This window comes from Microtus oregoni, unplaced genomic scaffold (genome assembly GCF_018167655.1).
Source record: "Microtus oregoni isolate MIOR12 unplaced genomic scaffold, Mior012 000012F_ref0000307, whole genome shotgun sequence".
NCBI lineage: Eukaryota > Metazoa > Chordata > Mammalia > Rodentia > Cricetidae > Microtus > Microtus oregoni.
This window is the reverse complement of record NW_024543071.1, coordinates 8,099,259-8,117,921: the sequence shown is the minus strand read 5'-3', so window position 1 is coordinate 8,117,921 and position 18,663 is coordinate 8,099,259. Positions and strand designations below refer to the sequence as shown.

Here is an 18,663-nt window from a genome sequence, read left to right as displayed (position 1 = left end):
ATGCTCGTGCTGTGGTACGGTGCCGCAGAGTAAGTCCTGTGTTTTCTTCTTCCAGGTGCGCATCAGTAAGGAGCAAGACCACATTATCATCATTCCCAGAGGCCTCTCTTTTTCTGAAGCTACAGCCTCTACTCTGGTATTGTTCTCATTCCTCTGTTACTTTTTCTGGATACCCTTGTTTTTAATATAAATTTCAGAATCGAAGAAAACTCAGATGATTGAGAACATTAGTAGACTGAGTTAGAATTACCTTACCTGACTTTCCTTTTCTGAGACAGCAGTTTCACTAGGTAGTCCTGGTTGACCTCAAACTCACAGAACCCTGCCTGCCAAGTGTGGGATTAAAGGTATGTACCACCACACCCGGCCCTACTTGTATTGTAAATACTGTCTGACTTGTATACATAGAAAAAAATTTCCAAAAAAGGTCAAAATATAGTCCACAGGTCGATTTAAACAGTTTAGTTGGTGTGAGGATGGCCTCTACCCTGCATTCCCTTTTCTCTGTGATTGCATGGCCAGCTGCTGCCGTGGGCCTCGAAAACAACTGGAATCATGCTAGTCCCGGTGCTGTAGTGTAAACAAATGGCCATTTCCAGCCAGTTACAGCAAATGCTAGACTTTGTCCAAACCTCCAGGTCCTGGAATCTGTGCTTCTTGCTATCTAAATGCTAGCTTTTGTTACATAGTACTTATTTTAGAATTAAAATTTTAAAGGAACAAAGCTATACCCTTTCTTTTACAAATTGTTTCTGGCTGCCTTTGTTCTGTGTGACGAGTTCAGTTGTTGAAATAGAGGACCCATAACATCTAAAACACTATCTGGACAAACTTGCCCCACCCTGGGTCAGCTGTGGGATATAGATGAAATTTTGTATAAATATATCAATTAAATATATCTTTCTGATTTTTCCAGGTGAAAGTCAATATAATAGGAGAAGTGGTTGACCAGGGAAGTACTAATTTGAAAATTGACCATACAGGATTCAGCCCCCATGCTGCAATCTATTCAACACGTCCTGATGTGAAGTGTGTGATACACATTCACACCCTTGCTACTGCAGCTGTAAGTCAGCCATGTGCTCAACCAGAATGACTATAGAAAGCACAGTTTTCACAATTTTCCCAGCATGGTGCTTCCCAGTGTGTCTTCTGTCACCCTGCTAGCTCCTGTACATTTCCACAGCAACAAGTTCTTGGAACCAAATGCTACTGCTCTAGGAAACACTTGCAGAAATAAGTGTGGGTTTAAAAACTAAGAAGTTTAGGGCTGGAGAGATGGCTCAGCAGTTAAGAGCACTGTCTGCTCTTCCAGAGGACCTGGGTTTAGTTCCCAGAACCCACACGGCAGCTCACCACTGTCTGTAACTCCAGCTTCAGGAGTTCTGACACCTTCATATAGATACACATGCCAGCAAAACACCTATGCATGTAAAACAAAATAAATAATAAAAACGTTAAAACTCAGCAGTTTAATAATTGGGTCAGTGCGGATTTGAGGAGAGAACATCTTCCACAATATTTGACATGCATTTGAATTAGTGTTCTGTCCCTTCAACTCGCCCCCTTCTCTTTCTAGAAGTTAGAATTAGAGTGGGAGGTGGGCTGCACTGTAGTGGCAAGTACTGCATCACCCCAGTGCTTTGCTTCCTGGGCTCCTTAAGAACCATGTTCCAATCTGTGCACAATAACTAAGTGTGTAATCTTGGATCCAATCAATAGGTGTCCTCCATGAAGTGTGGGATCCTTCCAATTTCCCAAGAGTCCCTTATCCTGGGAGATGTAGCCTATTATGACTACCAGGGGTCCCTTGATGAAGAAGAGGAAAGAATTGAACTTCAGAAAGTTTTAGGTCCCAGCTGTAAGGTATGTAGTAGTCTATCCCAGGGGCTTTTGTTGTTACCGCTGCTGCTCTTGGTCGAGCACCGTGAGCTGTGCAGTTCAAGTGTGCTCTGGGCCTCTACTTTAGGTGCTGGTACTCAGGAACCATGGTGTGGTGGCACTTGGAGAGACCCTTGAGGAGGCTTTCCATTACATTTTTAACGTGCAGATGGCCTGTGAAATTCAGGTAGGAGACGGTCATTTCCTTTTATTGCTTTACATTTGCCAGATGAGTTGAGTTTTGTGTTTATTTTCAAAGCCCTATTGGCCAGTGGCTTCTTTTAATAGAAATTCTCGTCTATTTTGATAACAAAGCTTGTCAACTCAGTTATCCTTTGAAGTAAAAAAAAAAAAAAAAGGAAAAGAAATTAAAATTCACATGCCCACAATCTCAGAGCCTGGCAAACATCATTTTGCCTACAGTCTTACTTTGTTTCTCCTCTAGTGATGGTGCTGGCCAAGTAACAGAGGTGCCTGCAAATCAGGAGCTGGGTTATGAACTCATGTGGTTAGCAGCCACCTAACCTCTGTGTTACAATAGCACACTGGATGTTTATTGCCCGCTTTCCTCAGAGATGCTGAGCATATGCAGAAGCTCTAATATCCCTCTTAAAGTCAAGCAGACTCACATGAAGTAAATAACAGTCAACACCTGTTTCTGCTAACTTGAGGAGACATAATCTCTCTGTGTAGCCGATACTAGCCTCAGACTTGACATCCTCCTGCCATAGCCTCTAAAGTTAAAATTTCAAGAATGGCTACCAGGCTGAGTCTTTGTCTACTATCTCTAAGTCGTCTTGTCCAACCTCTTTAAGGTCCTTCTCAAGTGGGCTGTAAGAAGCTTAACGAAGATAATGAGCGTTACCCTCTGATTAACTGTCCTTAAGTGTGAACTGCAGTATCTCCATATTCCTTCTCAGTGTACAGCTTTCAACAAAAGCCGTAGCTAGATAGCCGTGGGAAAGTTTGCAAGAAAAGAGCTTTAAAATTTAGCAAGCAAGCCCAGTTACTTGAAATCTGTTAAACATGTGGCTTCCAATGCTCTTCCCAGCTGAAGTATGGAGTCCCAGCAGGCATTGTTCCAGGTGGACGGGAAAGGCTCTGCCGCTGCTGCCTGCACAAGAGCATGAGCGTGGCTCTTACTTGTTAGTAGCAGCTGATGCATCTTGTGAGCTGTTGCCCAAATGCAATTGTGGCTTTTGGACAGTAAGATCCTTGTCACTGTCTTCAATTTCCATATCTGTGTTTCACCACTGATTACAGGTGCGGGCCATAGCAGGAGCAGGGGGAGTAGACAATCTGCTCATACTGGATCTTCAGAAGTATAAAGCTTCCACCCATGGTGTAGCCACGTCTGGAGGAGGTGGTGTAAATATGGGTTCCCATCAGAAGTGGAAGACTGGCGAGATTGAGTTTGAAGGACTCATGAGGACCCTGGACAATTTGGTAGGTGAAATTTGAGCCTAGACTTGAGTTTCAGGTCTGAATTCAAGAACAATGGATTCCATCTCCCTTGGTTTAGGACATACTTCTAACTTCTTCAGGACCAGAGCCAGAGGCTACAAAGGCACTGCAGTGTAATTTCACTGCAGTTTTAAGAATCAGGCAGTGAGATACACAGATATTTCCCTTTCCCCCATGAACATGCTGTGATTAATTATAGTCACCACATTATAGAATATATTCCCCTTTGAAAAATTCTTTGTGTGTGTGTGTGTTTTTTACCTGCATGAATGTCTGTGTGTGATGTGTATGCCTGGTGCCTGTAGAGGTCAGAAGAGAGCACTGGATCTCCTAGTTAGAGTTAGTGAGCTATAACCTGTGGGTGCTGAGAATGGAACCTGTGTCCTCTGGAAGAGCAGCCAGTGCTCTTGACCACTGAGGCATCTTTCCAGCCCCTACAGCATATTCTTGAATTGAATCCTCCTACATGATTAAAGGTTGTAATTTTGGACCAGTGTCCTCTGTCCTCTGGTAACCACCACTTAATTGCATCTATGAACTCAACTTTTTTAGATTGCAAATGTAGGTGTGTCCATATTGTATTTGTTTTTTGATGTCTGAGTTACTTCAGTTACCATAATGTCCTCTAAGTTCAAATTGCCACCAATTTAGCAGGCTGTGTAGCTTTCCACTATGCCTAGTCCACGGTTTCCTTTCTTTTACCCGACATTTTATGTGTGGTTTTGTTTGTTGTTAAAAGGAGCTCAGGTAAAGTTTTATTAAAGGAAAACTTTTCTGGTTTACTTTTCACCAGTCTGTTATGGCATACTAATATTATTAAAATAATATCATAATCACGCGATAGCCAGTGTGCATATTCTGTAGTATTTTCCACATGCTGTGCCCAATTCAATGCTATTGCCACTGTAGTGACAGACAAAAGTTTTAGCCAACATGGCATAGCATTTTATTTCAGACTTCCTCAAAGCTGGGCAGGTTGTTGGTGAGGATAACCAATTTCGCTTTGCCCTATCTGGTCGTCTTTAAAGTCTGTTTGTATCCCAGCATGTACTTACCACTTCTTATAACAAGTTGGAGTCTAAAGTTGATAGGCTCCAGAGATTTTCTCTTCGTCTTGAGGCCACCATTTTCCTGCCTTAGGTGTGGGACAGCCCCCAACCAAGATCAGTCACCAAGATGGCTGGAGAGTGAGAAAGGCTGATGTGTGTTTTATTGAGACATAAATGAATTCACAAAGCTCAAAATTTTACAGAAGTTTACACAACAGAAGACTGTCCCTTTCCAAAGCAAACCCCTGTTAGTAAACTTGCTCACCACATTTTCTTCATCCATTCATCTCTTGGTAGACGGGTTGATTTCCTCTCTTAGTTATTGTGACTAATTCTGCAATGACAGTGGGAGTGCAGGGATCCTCACGTGCTGATTTACTTCCTGCAGATCAGCATCACGTAGTGAGGTGCCTGGGCCATGTAGCTATTCTATTTGTACTATGATGAGGAGCCTCCATGCCGCTTCCTTATGGATATAGTGATTTACAGACCCACCAAACAGTACACAGCAGCATCTGTCTCTTTCTTGTCCTCCCCCAAGACTCGTTTCTTCTGCCTGATAATAAATAGACTCCCTGACAGGTGTGGTTTCATTTGCCCTTTTCATAGACCTGTGCATTTGAGTGTCGTCTTTTGCAGAATATTTATTCAGGTCCTTTGTTTGTGTTTTAATAGGTTGTTCTTGTTACTTGGTTTATTTAGTTCCTTAGACATATTGGATATTAACCCCTTCAAGATCCATGGCTTAGCCGGGCGGTGGTGGCGCATGCCTTTAATCCCAGCACTCGGGAGGCAGAGGCAGGCGGATCTCTGTGAGTTCGAGGCCAGCCTGGTCTACAAGAGCTAGTTCCAGGACAGGAACCAAAAGCTACAGAGAAACCCTGTCTTGAAAAATTAAAAAAAAAAAAAAGATCCATGGCTTAGCAGATGTCACCTTAGATTGTTTACCATCTTGATGGAGGGTCAGGAGACAGGTTGTCTTTAGACCTACAAGCAAAGGCTCCCAGCTCTGGTTCCCTATAATCTATCTCATAGCAGGAATGTCTCTGAGTGTCAAGTGTAGAAGTCAGCTGAGTAGAAGTTGGGGCGCCAGCTGTAGACAGTTTCACACACATCTTCAGATGGGCGTCATCTCAGCTCCAGTGCTGCATGGAGGCTACGTGCAGCTTATTCTCCCTCCTGTCCTTCAACAGGGACTCTCTGAACCATTTGTTTAAAGATGGAACCTCCGAGTGCTTTGTTGGAACGGGTTTGGTTGATTCAGTGTGGCGTTTCCCTCCCACAGGGCTACCGAACAGGCTATGCATACAGGCATCCTCTCGTTCGAGAGAAGCCTCGGCACAAGAGTGATGTGGAGATCCCAGCAACTGTGACTGCTTTCTCCTTTGAGGATGATACTGTGCCTCTCTCTCCTCTCAAGTACATGGCACAGAGACAGCAGCGGGAGAAAACAAGATGGCTGAACTCCCCAAATACGTACATGAAAGTGAATGTGCCGGAAGAGTCTCGGAACGGGGAAACTAGTCCCAGGACCAAAATCACAGTATGCCTCCATTCTGCATAGATGCTTGCCTGATCTCATGAGTGTCCCCATCTGAGCTGTTAGGAAAGTAGGATGTAAAATAATACCACTGCCAGGTATTAAATGTAAGGCTCTGTTCTAAGCCTCATACATGAATAATCTCACTTTCTTCTAATAAAAAAATGGATTCTCTTTTTCTCCTTTTTTTAGATGAGAAAACCAAAGTTAACTGTTTCTTTATGGTTGAACCAGAGTTTGAATGACAGCAGTGTCTTGAGCCTTCTTCTTACCCACCACATGACCCTGCTGTGTGGCTGGCATTGCCCAGGGCATTAGAACATGAGCACTTGCAACACCAAATTGTGCCATAATTGCCTGAGTCAGTATACATTATATTAGGATTTTTTTTAAAGCATGACCTTGTAGATGATGGAGGTTGAGTTATTGTATCTGTTTTAAACTTTTTGGTTTAGATTTGACTTGTCCTACTATGTATCCCTGGCTGGCTGAACTCACAGAAACCTGCCCCACCTCTGCCTTCCGAGTACTGGGACGGTTTGCACCTCAGCCCCAGCTCCACCAAATACTCCTTAGCTACTGAAAATTAGTTCAGCCTTCATATAAGTAAATAACACTCTGTATGGAATTATCTAATTCAGTTATCTCCAGGAAAGAGACATAATTAAACTCACAAGTTTCTCAGAATTCATTTCATAATCAGAGTTGCCAGTCAGCCACCACTGATCTTAGTTAGCCTTCTCTCAGGGTTAGATAGAGTGTAGAGTGAGCGAGAGGAATTCCAGAAGGATCTCTAAACACTGTGGTTCCCATGGTGCTACATGCTTCCGATTATTCACCAAAGGATCCTGATTTGAGTCTTATCCTAATTTCAGCCAAAACTCAAAGACAAAAATCTTTAAAAAAAAAAAAAATGTACCTTAAAGACAATCATTGAGTCTTTCTATGACTTCTTGGCTGTTGTCACATAGTAAGTTTCATTTCAAGAGACAGAACTCCAGATGCCAGTTAATGGACAGCCATGCTATCTGTCTGTCTGGGGTAGTTTCCGCATCCTGTTTTCAGCTGTCAGAGGGGAGAGCTTTAGTTAGAAATATGATTAATTACTCATGTGCACTGTAATGGCATCTGCTTACTCTAAAGTGAGCGCTTCTCTAACAAGCGTGTGATAGCAGCTGGCCACCAAGACACAACTCAGTAACCATGCCCCCTCGGGACCACTCGGCCACTCAGTGTCTGATCGTTCTTTAATGCGGAGCTTCACTCTAGAAATGGTTTTTCTTTATTCTTTAGTGGATGAAAGCAGAGGACTCCTCTAAAGTTAGCAGTGGAACACCTATCAAAATCGAAGATCCCAATCAGTTTGTTCCTTTAAACACAAACCCAACTGAGGTGCTAGAAAAGAGAAATAAGGTGAGACACGGCTCTTATATCTTTGTCCTGTTTAGGTTAAATCACTAAGGATGGAATCTGGTCACAAGCTTAGGAGATTGAAAATCTAAAAATTAAATTCATTAATTTTAACTTGATCATATACCTCCAGCTCTATGCTAGTCATCAATGAACAGGCTCTGAGAAAGAAATAGTCAACCTGTTTTTGCTGTAAAGTCCTTTATATTAGTGGGAAGTACAATTCTCTCACAGCATAAGACAGTAGGAAACTGAAAACCAGGAGAGTGGAGATTAGTAATAGCTAGTGTTCAGGTGGTGAAAAGAGGCCTTACTTCATGGAGGTGAAAATTTAAGAGACTCTTACTTGGGAATGTCAAACAGTAACCTTTAAGAAAAGAGAAGGCAAAGATCGTCTGCATGGTGACCCCAAGAACTTATTATTTCCGCTCAGATTCGGGAGCAGAACCGCTACGACCTGAAAACTGCAGGACCACAGTCTCAGCTGCTCGCGGGGATTGTTGTGGACAAGCCTCCTTCTGTAAGTGGGAGGCAGTGTATGTTGGGTTTTGATCTGCCACATAGATTCTTTGCTTTTTTTTTTTTTAACTGAGGTTGCTGTAAGTAAAAATTTAAAAGTCAAAAGAATCTATATAACTTAAAATGCTACCTCCCATCCCCAATTTCCAGAGGCTGAGACTGACTGTTGCTTTAATTGCTCCATGCATTTGCCTTCATGTGTTTAATTAGCTTCTTTCTGAGCCAGGCCCACACCTGTAATCCCAGCTGTGGAGGACAAGAAAGGAGGAATGCAGATGTGGGGACAGCCTGGGCAGCACAGCATGACACCCATCTAAGAAACCCTTGATCTGCTTTTCCTTGCCTTATTAGTTTTATCAGTTTATCAAATATTATTTATTTCTCACTCAAAGAGAAAAGGTACTGCCATTTATATTGTAGGAATTTATAAATTATGATTTCTAATTTTAGAGATTGGAAAATATGGGGGAAAGTTCATCTTAAAGAAAAGAACAGTGATGACCCTTTTCTGAATGAACATTTAGTTCTGCCTGTCTACAAAATGCTTCCAATCCTTCCCACATCCCCCTAGGGGGTGTGTCATATTTGATTTTTGTTTGTTTCTTAATAAATCAGCTGTAACTGGAGGTTTCTCTCCCACCCACCAGTTCCCAAATAATCACTCTGAGGCTTAATATTAATTACAAACTGTTTAGCCTATTAGCTCAGGCTTATTATTAACTAGCTGTTACAACTCAAATTAACCCATTTCTTTTATTCTGTATTTTACCACAAGGCTCGTGACTTGTTATCTCACATCTTGCTTCTCTGGTGGCTACTGGTGGCTACCCCAACTAAGCCTTCTTTCTCCCTGTATTCAGTTTAGCTTTCCCACCTGGGTGTATTCTGCCCTGCCATTGGCCAAAGCAGTTCTATATTAGAATAAAACATATTCACAGCTTACAGAAGGGCATCCCACATCAATCATCTTCCAGGGTTTATCTTACTATGTGTTTGCTATTGACCACATGGGTCTTCCATAGCACATTTCTTTCCTTTCTCACACAGCTTCCACAGGGTACATTGCCACAGCTCTCCCCAGACCTTTTCGCTTGACCCTCAAAACCACACACAAGAGATTACAAATAAATAACCTTAGTGATGTAGCTCAAAATGAAAATAAGACAACTCCAAATTTAGTAAGAGAAAAGAATAAAGATCGGAATGGGAACTGTACATAGCTGCTAGAGGCCATGCTAAATAAATGAGAAAGAAGACCCAAATAATGAAATTAGAGCTGAAAAGTGGGATATCAAAATCCAGAAAATCATTAAGGAATACTTTGAAAAAATATATTTTAGGGGCTGGAGAGATGGCTCAGTGGTTAAGAGCATTGCCTGCTCTTCCAAAGGTCCTGAGTTCAATTCCTGGCAACCACATGGTGGCTCACAACCATCTGTAATGAGGTCTGGTGCCCTCCTCTGGCCTGCAGACATACATGCAGACAGAATATTGTATACATAATAAATAAATAAATATTTTAAAAAATATATATTTTAATAAGTTGTTAAATCTAAAACCAATTGATAAATTTCTATATACCTATGGCTTACCAAAATTGGGCCAAGAGGTTTAAAAAACAAAACAAAACCTCAATAGGTCAATAACAAGAAACTGTTAAAGCCGTGTTCCTTTGCTACACGAGGAAGGAGTGGGACCACACTTAGGGTTCTGGAGTCTTTAATAAATCGCACACAAGCAGGGTCACCGGTCAACCAGGGCTGCAGGATGAGGACTCAGGAGGGGCGGAAGCAAGGTTTATAAGCACAAAACCGTAACTGCACCTGTGCTAAGTTACAGTTACGTTTTTCACCAATCAGGATTCAGGAGTAGAGGCTTTCATTATATGTTCCATCATTGTTAACCACCACAGAATGCCCAAGTGGTTAGATTCATCTGTTCTTCTTGTTGTTAGGAACAGGCATTATGTTTTAGGGATTGTTGCCTAGAGGGAAAGTTGGTTAGCTTCTAGACAGTCCCCACAGGAACATGGAATTTGTTTTACCCTACAGGTAAAATGGAGTCTGAAGTCAAAATGGCTGTGCTTAGGTCAAGGTGCTTTTGCTTGCTCTCTTCAAAACAAAGCAGTAACAGTTTCTCAACAAAGAAAGCCCTTGTACTGGACAGAGTCACTATTGAATTCTGTCATACTTTTGAAGAACAATTGTAGGAGGAGGCCACTAGTTAGTTCCGGCCACTTAGCCCCAAAATAATCACACAGAAACCATATTATTTAAAACATTGCTTGGCCCATTAGCTCTAGCTTCTTATTAGCTAACTCTTACATCTTAATTTAACCCATCTCCATTGATCTGTGTATAGCCATGAGAGTGTGTCTTACCAGATAAAGTTCCAGCATCTGTCTCCAGCAGGGCGACATGGCTTCTCTCTGACTCTGCCTTTCTTTCTCCCAGCATACAGCCTAGCTTTCCCCACCTAGTTCTGTTCATCCCTGCCATAGGCTCAAAGCAGTTCTTTATTCATTAACCAATAAAAGCAACACATAGACAGAAGGACCTCCCACAAACAATACCATTGTTCCTTACACTACTAGCTCATAAAATAGGAAAGGAACACTTTTACTCATTCTACATAAGCAATGCCACCTTGATTCCAAAATCCAGTAGGGGAAAACTGTAGACCAATTTTCTTAATGAACATAGATGCAGAAATCCTCAATAAAGTACTTGCAGATCAAATTCAAGAACACATTGGAAAGATCACACACCATGTTCAAGTTGGTTTCATTCCAGGAATGCAAGGATGGTTCAACATCTACAGATCAATAGACACACAGCACATAAATAAAAACAAAGACATATCACATGCTCATTACAATAGGTGCAAAAACAGCCTTTGACAGAATTCAGCATACTTCCATGATAAAAATCCTCAAGAAGCCGGCACATGCCTTTAATCCCAGCACTTGGGAGGCAAGAGCAGGTGGATCTCTGGGTTCGAGGGCAGTCTAGTCTGCAGCCAGGAGACAGAGACAGGTAGATCTCTGTGAGTTTTAGGTCAGGCTCCAAAGTTACAGAGAAACCCTGTCTTCAAAAACAAAACAGAAAAACGCAAACAAAGCTCAAATTCACTTGGAAGTACAGAAGACCCCAAATAGCCCAGTAACCCTGAGTGAGCCCATACACACACACACAGAAGACAGAAACTAGATCTCTGCCCTCATCTTGTACAAAGTCACATCAGAATGGATCAGAGGCCTGGCAGTAAGCTCTGAAACTTTGGGACTTATAGAACTTATTAAATTCTAACTTATTAAAATGGCTTTTTGGCAAAATTCCATCAGGTGAGGAACTTTAGTATCATGAGTAGAATTCCAATGCTTTTCTGGACTTCCCCATAGACATGATCATGCTCACGCCAGAGTGTTCTGGCTTATCCCCTCCCCAGCACTGGTCCTTTCCTGTCCTTTTCCCAAATAGCCACCTTCCTGTTTTCATGATCCCTTTGCATTCCAGACTTAATGTATGAGAGGTAATCTGGTGATATGCATACTTTTGGATCTGTTGTATTTTCACTTAACATGATCTCCAGTTGCAACCATTTTCCTCCAATAGTCTGATTTTGTTGTTCTTTGTGGCTGTATAATAATACTCTTTGTGTATATGTACATTTTCTTTGTCCACTCATCTGTTCCCATGTATCTCTGTTATATATTGAGTGACCGCTTCAGATATATACCCAGGAATAATCGTATAGTTGGATCATATAGTAGTTCTATTTGTAATCTGATAAGAGTATTTTAAAAGTTAAAAATCATGCTGCTTTGTCATTTCTTACAATTGCTATGAAGTCAGTAATCACAAACATCTATGTGGGTATGTAACGTGTGTGTGTGTGTGTGTATGTGTGTAAATAAGGAGATAAAGGCATGAAAGATGTTAAAGCACTTGATAATGAATCTAAGTTGTTGGGGCTTTTTTCTTTGTAAGACCTTGCAGTTCAACGATGATGATGAGGGCCCCCCAGCTCCTCCTAACCCGTTCAGTCATCTCATGGAAGGAGAACTTGAAGAATATACGAAGACAATCGAAAGGAAGCAGCGAGGCCTGGACGGTCAGTTCCTCTTGAGTTAGGTCTGGGATCACCACGCTGACAACATAGAGCACCCAAGCTGGTGACAGAGGCAGTCAGAGCTTTTGCATTCTGTTCAGCTCATCCACTCTAGTCCTTTCCAGGTCCAGGTGAGGCTGACATGCAGAAAGCCACTCCTACTTGCTAAGACAGAGAAACTGTTCTTCTCAGAAAGCAATCTGAACGTGGGCTATGTCATCTTAAATTTATAGCACCAAGGCCCAGATGAATGCAGGATTTCCAGAGTAAATACAGGTTTTGCTTTGAACATTGCGTGGTGTGTGGATTGTCAATCACAGATTCTCAAGTATTTGATTTTAGTGCTTTGTTAAATGTCTGTTCCTGGTGTCAGGGTGCCAATATAGTCATTTCAAAATCACCATTTAGCATAAACTGCTAGGAATTTGAAGTTACTTTCCTGCATAGGTGCTCTGATACACTGAGTTTCCCTGACTCTGGGTGGTTAAGAACTGGTTGTGAAGAACAAGTATGGAGGCTTATGTCTGTAATCCCAGCACCAGAGGCTGATCTTGTCTCAAAACAATAAATAAATAAATTATTAGTGAAAAATTCCTAGCAGTTGAGTCCTACCTAGCTCTCCTTTTCTCTAGAGTGAGATGCTGATCTTAGCAGGGTTTCACAGGACTGGGTCTTTAAGCCACCTGAAAAATAGGCAATGAATTATGCATAAAGACATCTAGGCAAGCAGAATTTAGGGTGGAAAATTAGAAGTCTCTGATCCAGTAAGAACCTCTGCATTGGCTCATCTACAGTGCCCAGTTAGCATTTCTACCAAAGCAAAACAGAAACCAATAATAAAAAAATTGTCTGTGTGACCGAGTTCTAGGACAGCCAGGGCTGCAGCGGATGTGGGGGAAGGTTAAGTACCATGGTGTTACCTGCTAGCTAATGGCTAATGATATCTGGACTATCCAAGAAACCATTTTATCAGTTATTCACTTGATCACAAAAGCAACTTGCCCTGCTCATTAATGTACTTACAGCAAATTTTTTCTAAGTGCCATATTTAACTTGTTTGTTCTAACATAAGATGCAAAAATTTGAAACATTTTTTTTATATTTTATAAATGTTATTTAATCTTTTATTTTTGAAAGCCTAAAGATGCCAGGTAACAAACATACTCTAGACATCACTTTTTATATATAACTTTGTAAGTAATTTCATTTCCATTCCTGCATTAGATCACTAATACTGCTCTAACAGGAATCACTGGCTGGAGATTGTTAGAAACTCTGCAAGCCATCCTGCCTCATTAACGCAGCACCGCTGCTGAGGCTATCTTACCTTTTCATCTGGCTTTGGAGATTTTGGTGTTCTGTACTAGCAAAAGCTAAATGCATATATACATATATATATTCTTTATCTGGGCTGCTTCTTTCAACCAAGTATGAACAGTTACAATTCATGGGCCAAAAGTTTTAACACATTAATCTTAGAATCATAATTACTGACATGTGGGATAGCTCTTAGCATGCTCAGCTCATTGCTGATGAACTTGCCGCCTCTGTGAGCGGGCGTTGGATGTGCGCACTAACCTCTCCGCAGCCTTACGCTTCCTTTTTTTGTTTGCATGGCTTCTAACTGACGATCTTATTCAACAGACGCTGAGCAGGAGTCACTCTCAGATGACGCTGCATCTGTTTCACAAATTCAGTCTCAAACTCAGTCACCGCAAACTGTCCCTGAACAATTAGAAGGTATTCAGTGTCGTTTCCCATGGCCTTCGCATGGGAAGAGTCTTGTCGGTTGTGCCCATGGAAAAAATCGAATGCTTGTTCACAGTAATTTTGTCAGAGTGTTACCGAATTCTCCCCAAAATGTCACACGTTTATGAAATGGGATGCTGCTTTTAATCATCATTTATTTGATTCACTTCTCCCTGGCTTGGGCTAACCCATAATTTTTAAGAATTTGTGGAATTAAAATTGACTTGCCATGTCATACATCTTCTAATCAGTAGCATGAAGTTCTGTACAGTTTTAAATGTCAAATGACCTTCAAACTATGTCTTGTCTTCATTTGTAATGATTTGTTTTACAATGGAATGACATGATATCAAACTACAATTATCTCTGACTCTTTTAATGCCTGTGTTCTCTTCCTCTTTGTATCATTTTAGATTAGCTTCATGCTAATTGATACATGGGTTATTAAAGTAATCTGTTCTCATTAAAATTAAAGCAGTACCTCTATACACTACTAAAACTTGTCAGTTTTGACAACTAAACACATATGTTGACTGTAAGTAACAAGCCCCCCCAAACCTCCTCCTTTTGTAGAAAACCACGAGCTATTTTCCAAGAGCTTCACCTCCATTGACGTGCCTGTCATGATAGTGAACGGCAAGGATGAGCTGCAGGACGCTGAGGATGAGCTTGCTCAGCGGGTCAGCAGGCTGACTACAAGCACAACCATCGAGAACATCGAGATCACCGTCAAGTCTCCAGAAAGAACTGAAGAGGTCCTGTCACCTGATGGTTCACCTTCAAAGTCACCATCCAAGAAAAAGAAGAAATTTCGCACACCTTCTTTTCTCAAAAAGAGCAAAAAAAAGGAGAAAGTTGAGGCCTAAGTAGTCTTTTGTAATTTGAATATTACAATGTGACATTGCACAATTAAGTACCACATTTTAGTTCGTTGTTACTACACAGTGGTAGGTCGGATTGGGGGTGTGGAGCAAACTGGACTTTCAAAACTGGAAAGAGGTTTTACTAAAAGAAAAACATTATGGAAAACTTTTAAATTCATCTCTTTTTATATGTCCAAAATGGCTTTGAAATTTTTAAACAGTTGCTAGTTTTACTCAGCTCTGCCCTCATGAAGTATTGTTGTTGGTCACTGACAGACAGAGTCTGTTACTTCAGGCCTTCTCCATCTTACCTGTTGGGAAGAAATTGCCAGTGAACAAGTGGGGATGTTTACTTCTCACCAGCTGCTTCACTTGCTAATCAGACTGGAGTTTTATCTTGGTTGTTGCCTATACCTGTGGGTCCCCATTGTTCCAGTGGGCGCTAGTGGGATGCTTTGGAAGCTGCCACAGCAGGAATCTGGAGCATTAGTATACACTGGCACATCATTTTTTAAATATTTTAAGAAAAGATTTGTTCAGAATTTTATTCATAGTATGAAATTCCCTCACCTGAAGTAACTGTTTGCCAAAAGAAGTCATTTTAATAAACTATAATTTTTGAAGAAATTCCTTTTTTATTAGTTAGAAAAGCCCCTTATTTTTCATAGAGGGGATTTTGTACACATAACATGAGTTATTTAGTTTAACTCTAGCAAAAACAATTTTTGTATGTTGAAACGTTTGTATACCTTCAGTACAAGGTGTCATGAGCATCTAGCCAATCAGTTAGCAGTAGAGCATACCTGAGGCTTCTTGGTACCGAGTACAGTTCAGGAGGCCAGGGACATGGCATCCAAAGGGCATCCAAAGTCTAGATTCACATCTGAACCATATAATGTATTTTTCTCTTAGTATTGCTGAAGATGAAGAGTGTCGCATAAGGTAACCAAATGAAAAGGCTGAAAGGGAAGGGAGGAAAGGGGAAGGACAGGAAAGAAGGGTCTGTTTGGTAATGATGTGTATCCACAGGGAAGTGTATAGTTTGATTTACTGAAAACAAGTCCCAGGTTTTCTCAAATTCTGTTTCCTGCCAAAAATCAATGTCTTGGTTGATATTTGAAGCGTACGTATGTAGAGGGCAGCACTGGGTCACACCAGCAGCCCTGATCCAACAGCAGAACTACCACTTCATGATTTTTGCGAACTTAAAATTTTTTTAACTTTCTTTCTACTGTAAATACAAATTTAAACCTAGGTTTAATACAGTTTTCTCCATTTTCCCAAGTGATGTCACAGATCAGTGTAAATGGATGATCCGAAGTGCTCAGTGAGTAGACGTAGCAAAGGCGTCGGAGGGTGAGTGGGCACGCAGACGTTCCCTGAGCACAGTGCTCTCGGCCGGACTGTGTGGTGATTCGGTGCGAACTTGAACCAGAGCCTGCCAATGTCATTTTAGATCTCACTAACTACTGGAGTCTGTTCATCTCGTGGTGGAAACTTTGAGTTGCTGGACTGTGTCTGAGGATTGTTTATGTTCCACATCTTTTTGTTGTTACAACATGTGTAGACACAGTAACCTGTGAGCTGCCCTTTCCATAACCTTTAAAGGATGCATATATATATATATATATATATATAAATGAATGCAGTGTGCATAAATATTTTTTAAACACAGCAGTAAACTATTGCACCTTTTGCTAAGCTTCTATTTACTTGCTTTGGCATAATGAATGAGCCAGTGAACTCAGTGTCCTGTGGAGAAATGTGTAAAAGTTATCTGATATTGCTCTTAGATGTTATGCTAATTAATGTTAAATCACAAATAAACAGTATTTTAAATATATTCATTTGGTATATGAAGTTTCCATGCAGAAGTGATTTCTTAGTTTATACATTGTGTTTGCCAAGTATTATGTAAAACAGTAGATACCAAGATTGCTTTCTGAGTAAGGAGGTCTCTGATAAATCCCTTTTCAATTTAGTTTAAAATTAATGTGTGTGTGTGTGTGTGTGTGTGTGTGTGTGTGTGTATGAATTAAAGGCACACACCTTTAATCCCAGTGCTGGGGCAAAGGCAAGTGGATATCTGAGTCCCAGGACACCTGAGCCTCCAATAGTGAGACCTTCTTCTGTAAAATACAAAAACAGAAAAATTTACATGTATATGCATGAAGTAGCACACATATTTACATATATATGTATCTGAGTGTGTGAGTATGTATAGTGTGTATATGTGTGTGTGTATATGGAAAACTCCCTTTCTCCTGGTCAGATGTGGTAGCCTGCGGATGCTGATAAGGTAGAAGGTGTAAGCTGTGTACTAGCTCAAAGCATTAAAATCATACAAACAATAGTGTGAGAAAAGGAAAGGAGTGGGGAAAAGAGAAAATTCACTATTTTTCCCCATTACAGTTTTTATTTTTAATTTCCTTCTAGTTCTTACCCAATTATATATGTATTTCCTGTATATTGATAATCATAGCATGAATATCACTTCTATCCTGTTTTTTTTTCTACTTAAGATAGCTCACTCTAGAGACACTTATAATCCCAGCACTTGGGAGATGCAGGCAGGGAGGCTCGGGAGTTCAGGCCTTAAGCTGTATGAGGTCCTGTCTACAAAGAGAGGGAAACACTCTTGGAGGTTTTCAACCAAATTCTTCACACGAGTAATTTATTTTGAATTCTCCCTACTTTGTCCTAGAAATGGACTGCAAGAGGAAGAAACCGTGTTCATTGAAAGTTCTGGTTACTGAACTTTTACTGAAATAACCTATTACAAAACGAAGGATTTCACAAAGAATAGAGTGATAGTCTTGGGCATAATAACTTGTTACCTCGACTTGTAAATAACTCAGTGGTGAAAAACAATGTTTCAGATCAAAAATCTCCTTACCTTGGTCTTACTTGAGTGAGCATAGATTAGAAAGTGGTTGCTTGTGTCTTTAAGTTAGTATTTCATTGTGTCTAGTAACATTATCTTTTTTCAATGGGCAGAAAACCCATAAAAGTAAATAAGCTGGGTTTTTTAGCTTTTTTTTTTTTAAATTGAGCTATGCATTTTTTTTCTGCTTCCCCCTCTTCCTCTCCCCTCCCCTTCTGCCCTCTCCCATGGTCCCCATGCTCCCAGTTTACTCAGGAGATCTTATCTTTTTCTACTTCCCATGTAGATTAGATCTATGTATGCCTCTCTTAAGGTCCTCATTGTTGTCTTGGTTCTCTGGGATTGTGAATAGTAGGCTGGTTTTCTTTGCTTTATGTCTAAAGGCCACTTATGAGTGAGTACATGTGATATTTGTCTTTCTGGGTCTGGGTTACCTCACTCACTATGACATTTTCTAGAGCCATCCATTTGCCTACAAATTTCAAGATGTCATTATTTTTTTCTGCTGTGTAGTTCTCCATTTTGTAAATGTACCACATTTTCCTTATCCATTCTGTGGTCGAGGGACATTTAGGTTGTCTCCAGGTTCTGGCTATGACAAACAATGCTGCTATGAATAGAGTTGAGCACATGTCCTTGTGATACGATTGAGCATCCTTTGGGTTTATACCCAAAAGTGGTATTGTTGGGTCTTGAGGAAGGTTGTTTCTTAATTTTCTGAGAAATCGCCAGACTGATTTCCAAAGCAGCTGTACCAGGTTGTGCTCCCACCAGCAATACAGGAGTGTTCCCTTTACCCCTCAACCTCTCCAGCATAAGTTGTCATCAGTGTTTTTGATCTTGGCCATTCTTACAGGTGTAAGATGGAATCTCAGAGTTGTTTTAATTTGCATTCTGTGATGGCTAAGGATGCTGAACATTTCCTTAAGTGTCTTTCAGCCATTTGAGATTCCTCTGTTGAGAGTTCTCTATTTAGGTCTGTACCCAATTTTTTTGTTGGATTATTTGTTCTTTTGATGACCAATATCTTGAGTTCTTTGTATATTTTGGAGATCAGCCCTCTGTCTAATGTGGGGTTGGTGAAGATCTTTTCCCATTCTATAGGCTGTCGTTTTATCTTGGTGACCGTGTGTCCTTTGCTTTACAGAAGCTTTTTAGTTTCAGGAGGTCCCATTTATTAATTGTTTCTCTCAG

At 40.8% G+C, this 18,663-nt stretch overlaps 1 protein-coding gene across 4 annotated transcripts in view; it reads left to right on the top strand.

The window, feature by feature from the left end:
- The window catches only part of Add3 (adducin 3), a 110,897-nt gene extending 94,469 nt beyond the window's left edge, over positions 1 to 16,428 (top strand). For 3 of the 4 annotated variants that reach the window (XM_041661004.1, XM_041661003.1, XM_041661005.1), the window contains exons 5-15: positions 56 to 136; positions 917 to 1,066; positions 1,723 to 1,866; positions 1,970 to 2,068; positions 3,145 to 3,327; positions 5,680 to 5,937; positions 7,228 to 7,347; positions 7,778 to 7,864; positions 11,853 to 11,976; positions 13,618 to 13,713; positions 14,296 to 16,428. In XM_041661004.1, coding sequence (XP_041516938.1) covers positions 56 to 136; positions 917 to 1,066; positions 1,723 to 1,866; positions 1,970 to 2,068; positions 3,145 to 3,327; positions 5,680 to 5,937; positions 7,228 to 7,347; positions 7,778 to 7,864; positions 11,853 to 11,976; positions 13,618 to 13,713; positions 14,296 to 14,588 — 1,635 coding nt within the window. In that variant the 3' untranslated portion in view covers positions 14,589 to 16,428. The remainder of the gene's footprint in view (positions 1 to 55; positions 137 to 916; positions 1,067 to 1,722; positions 1,867 to 1,969; positions 2,069 to 3,144; positions 3,328 to 5,679; positions 5,938 to 7,227; positions 7,348 to 7,777; positions 7,865 to 11,852; positions 11,977 to 13,617; positions 13,714 to 14,295) is intronic. The other variant, XM_041661006.1, reaches the window with a different exon arrangement.
- The last annotated feature ends 2,235 nt before the right edge of the window (positions 16,429 to 18,663 follow it).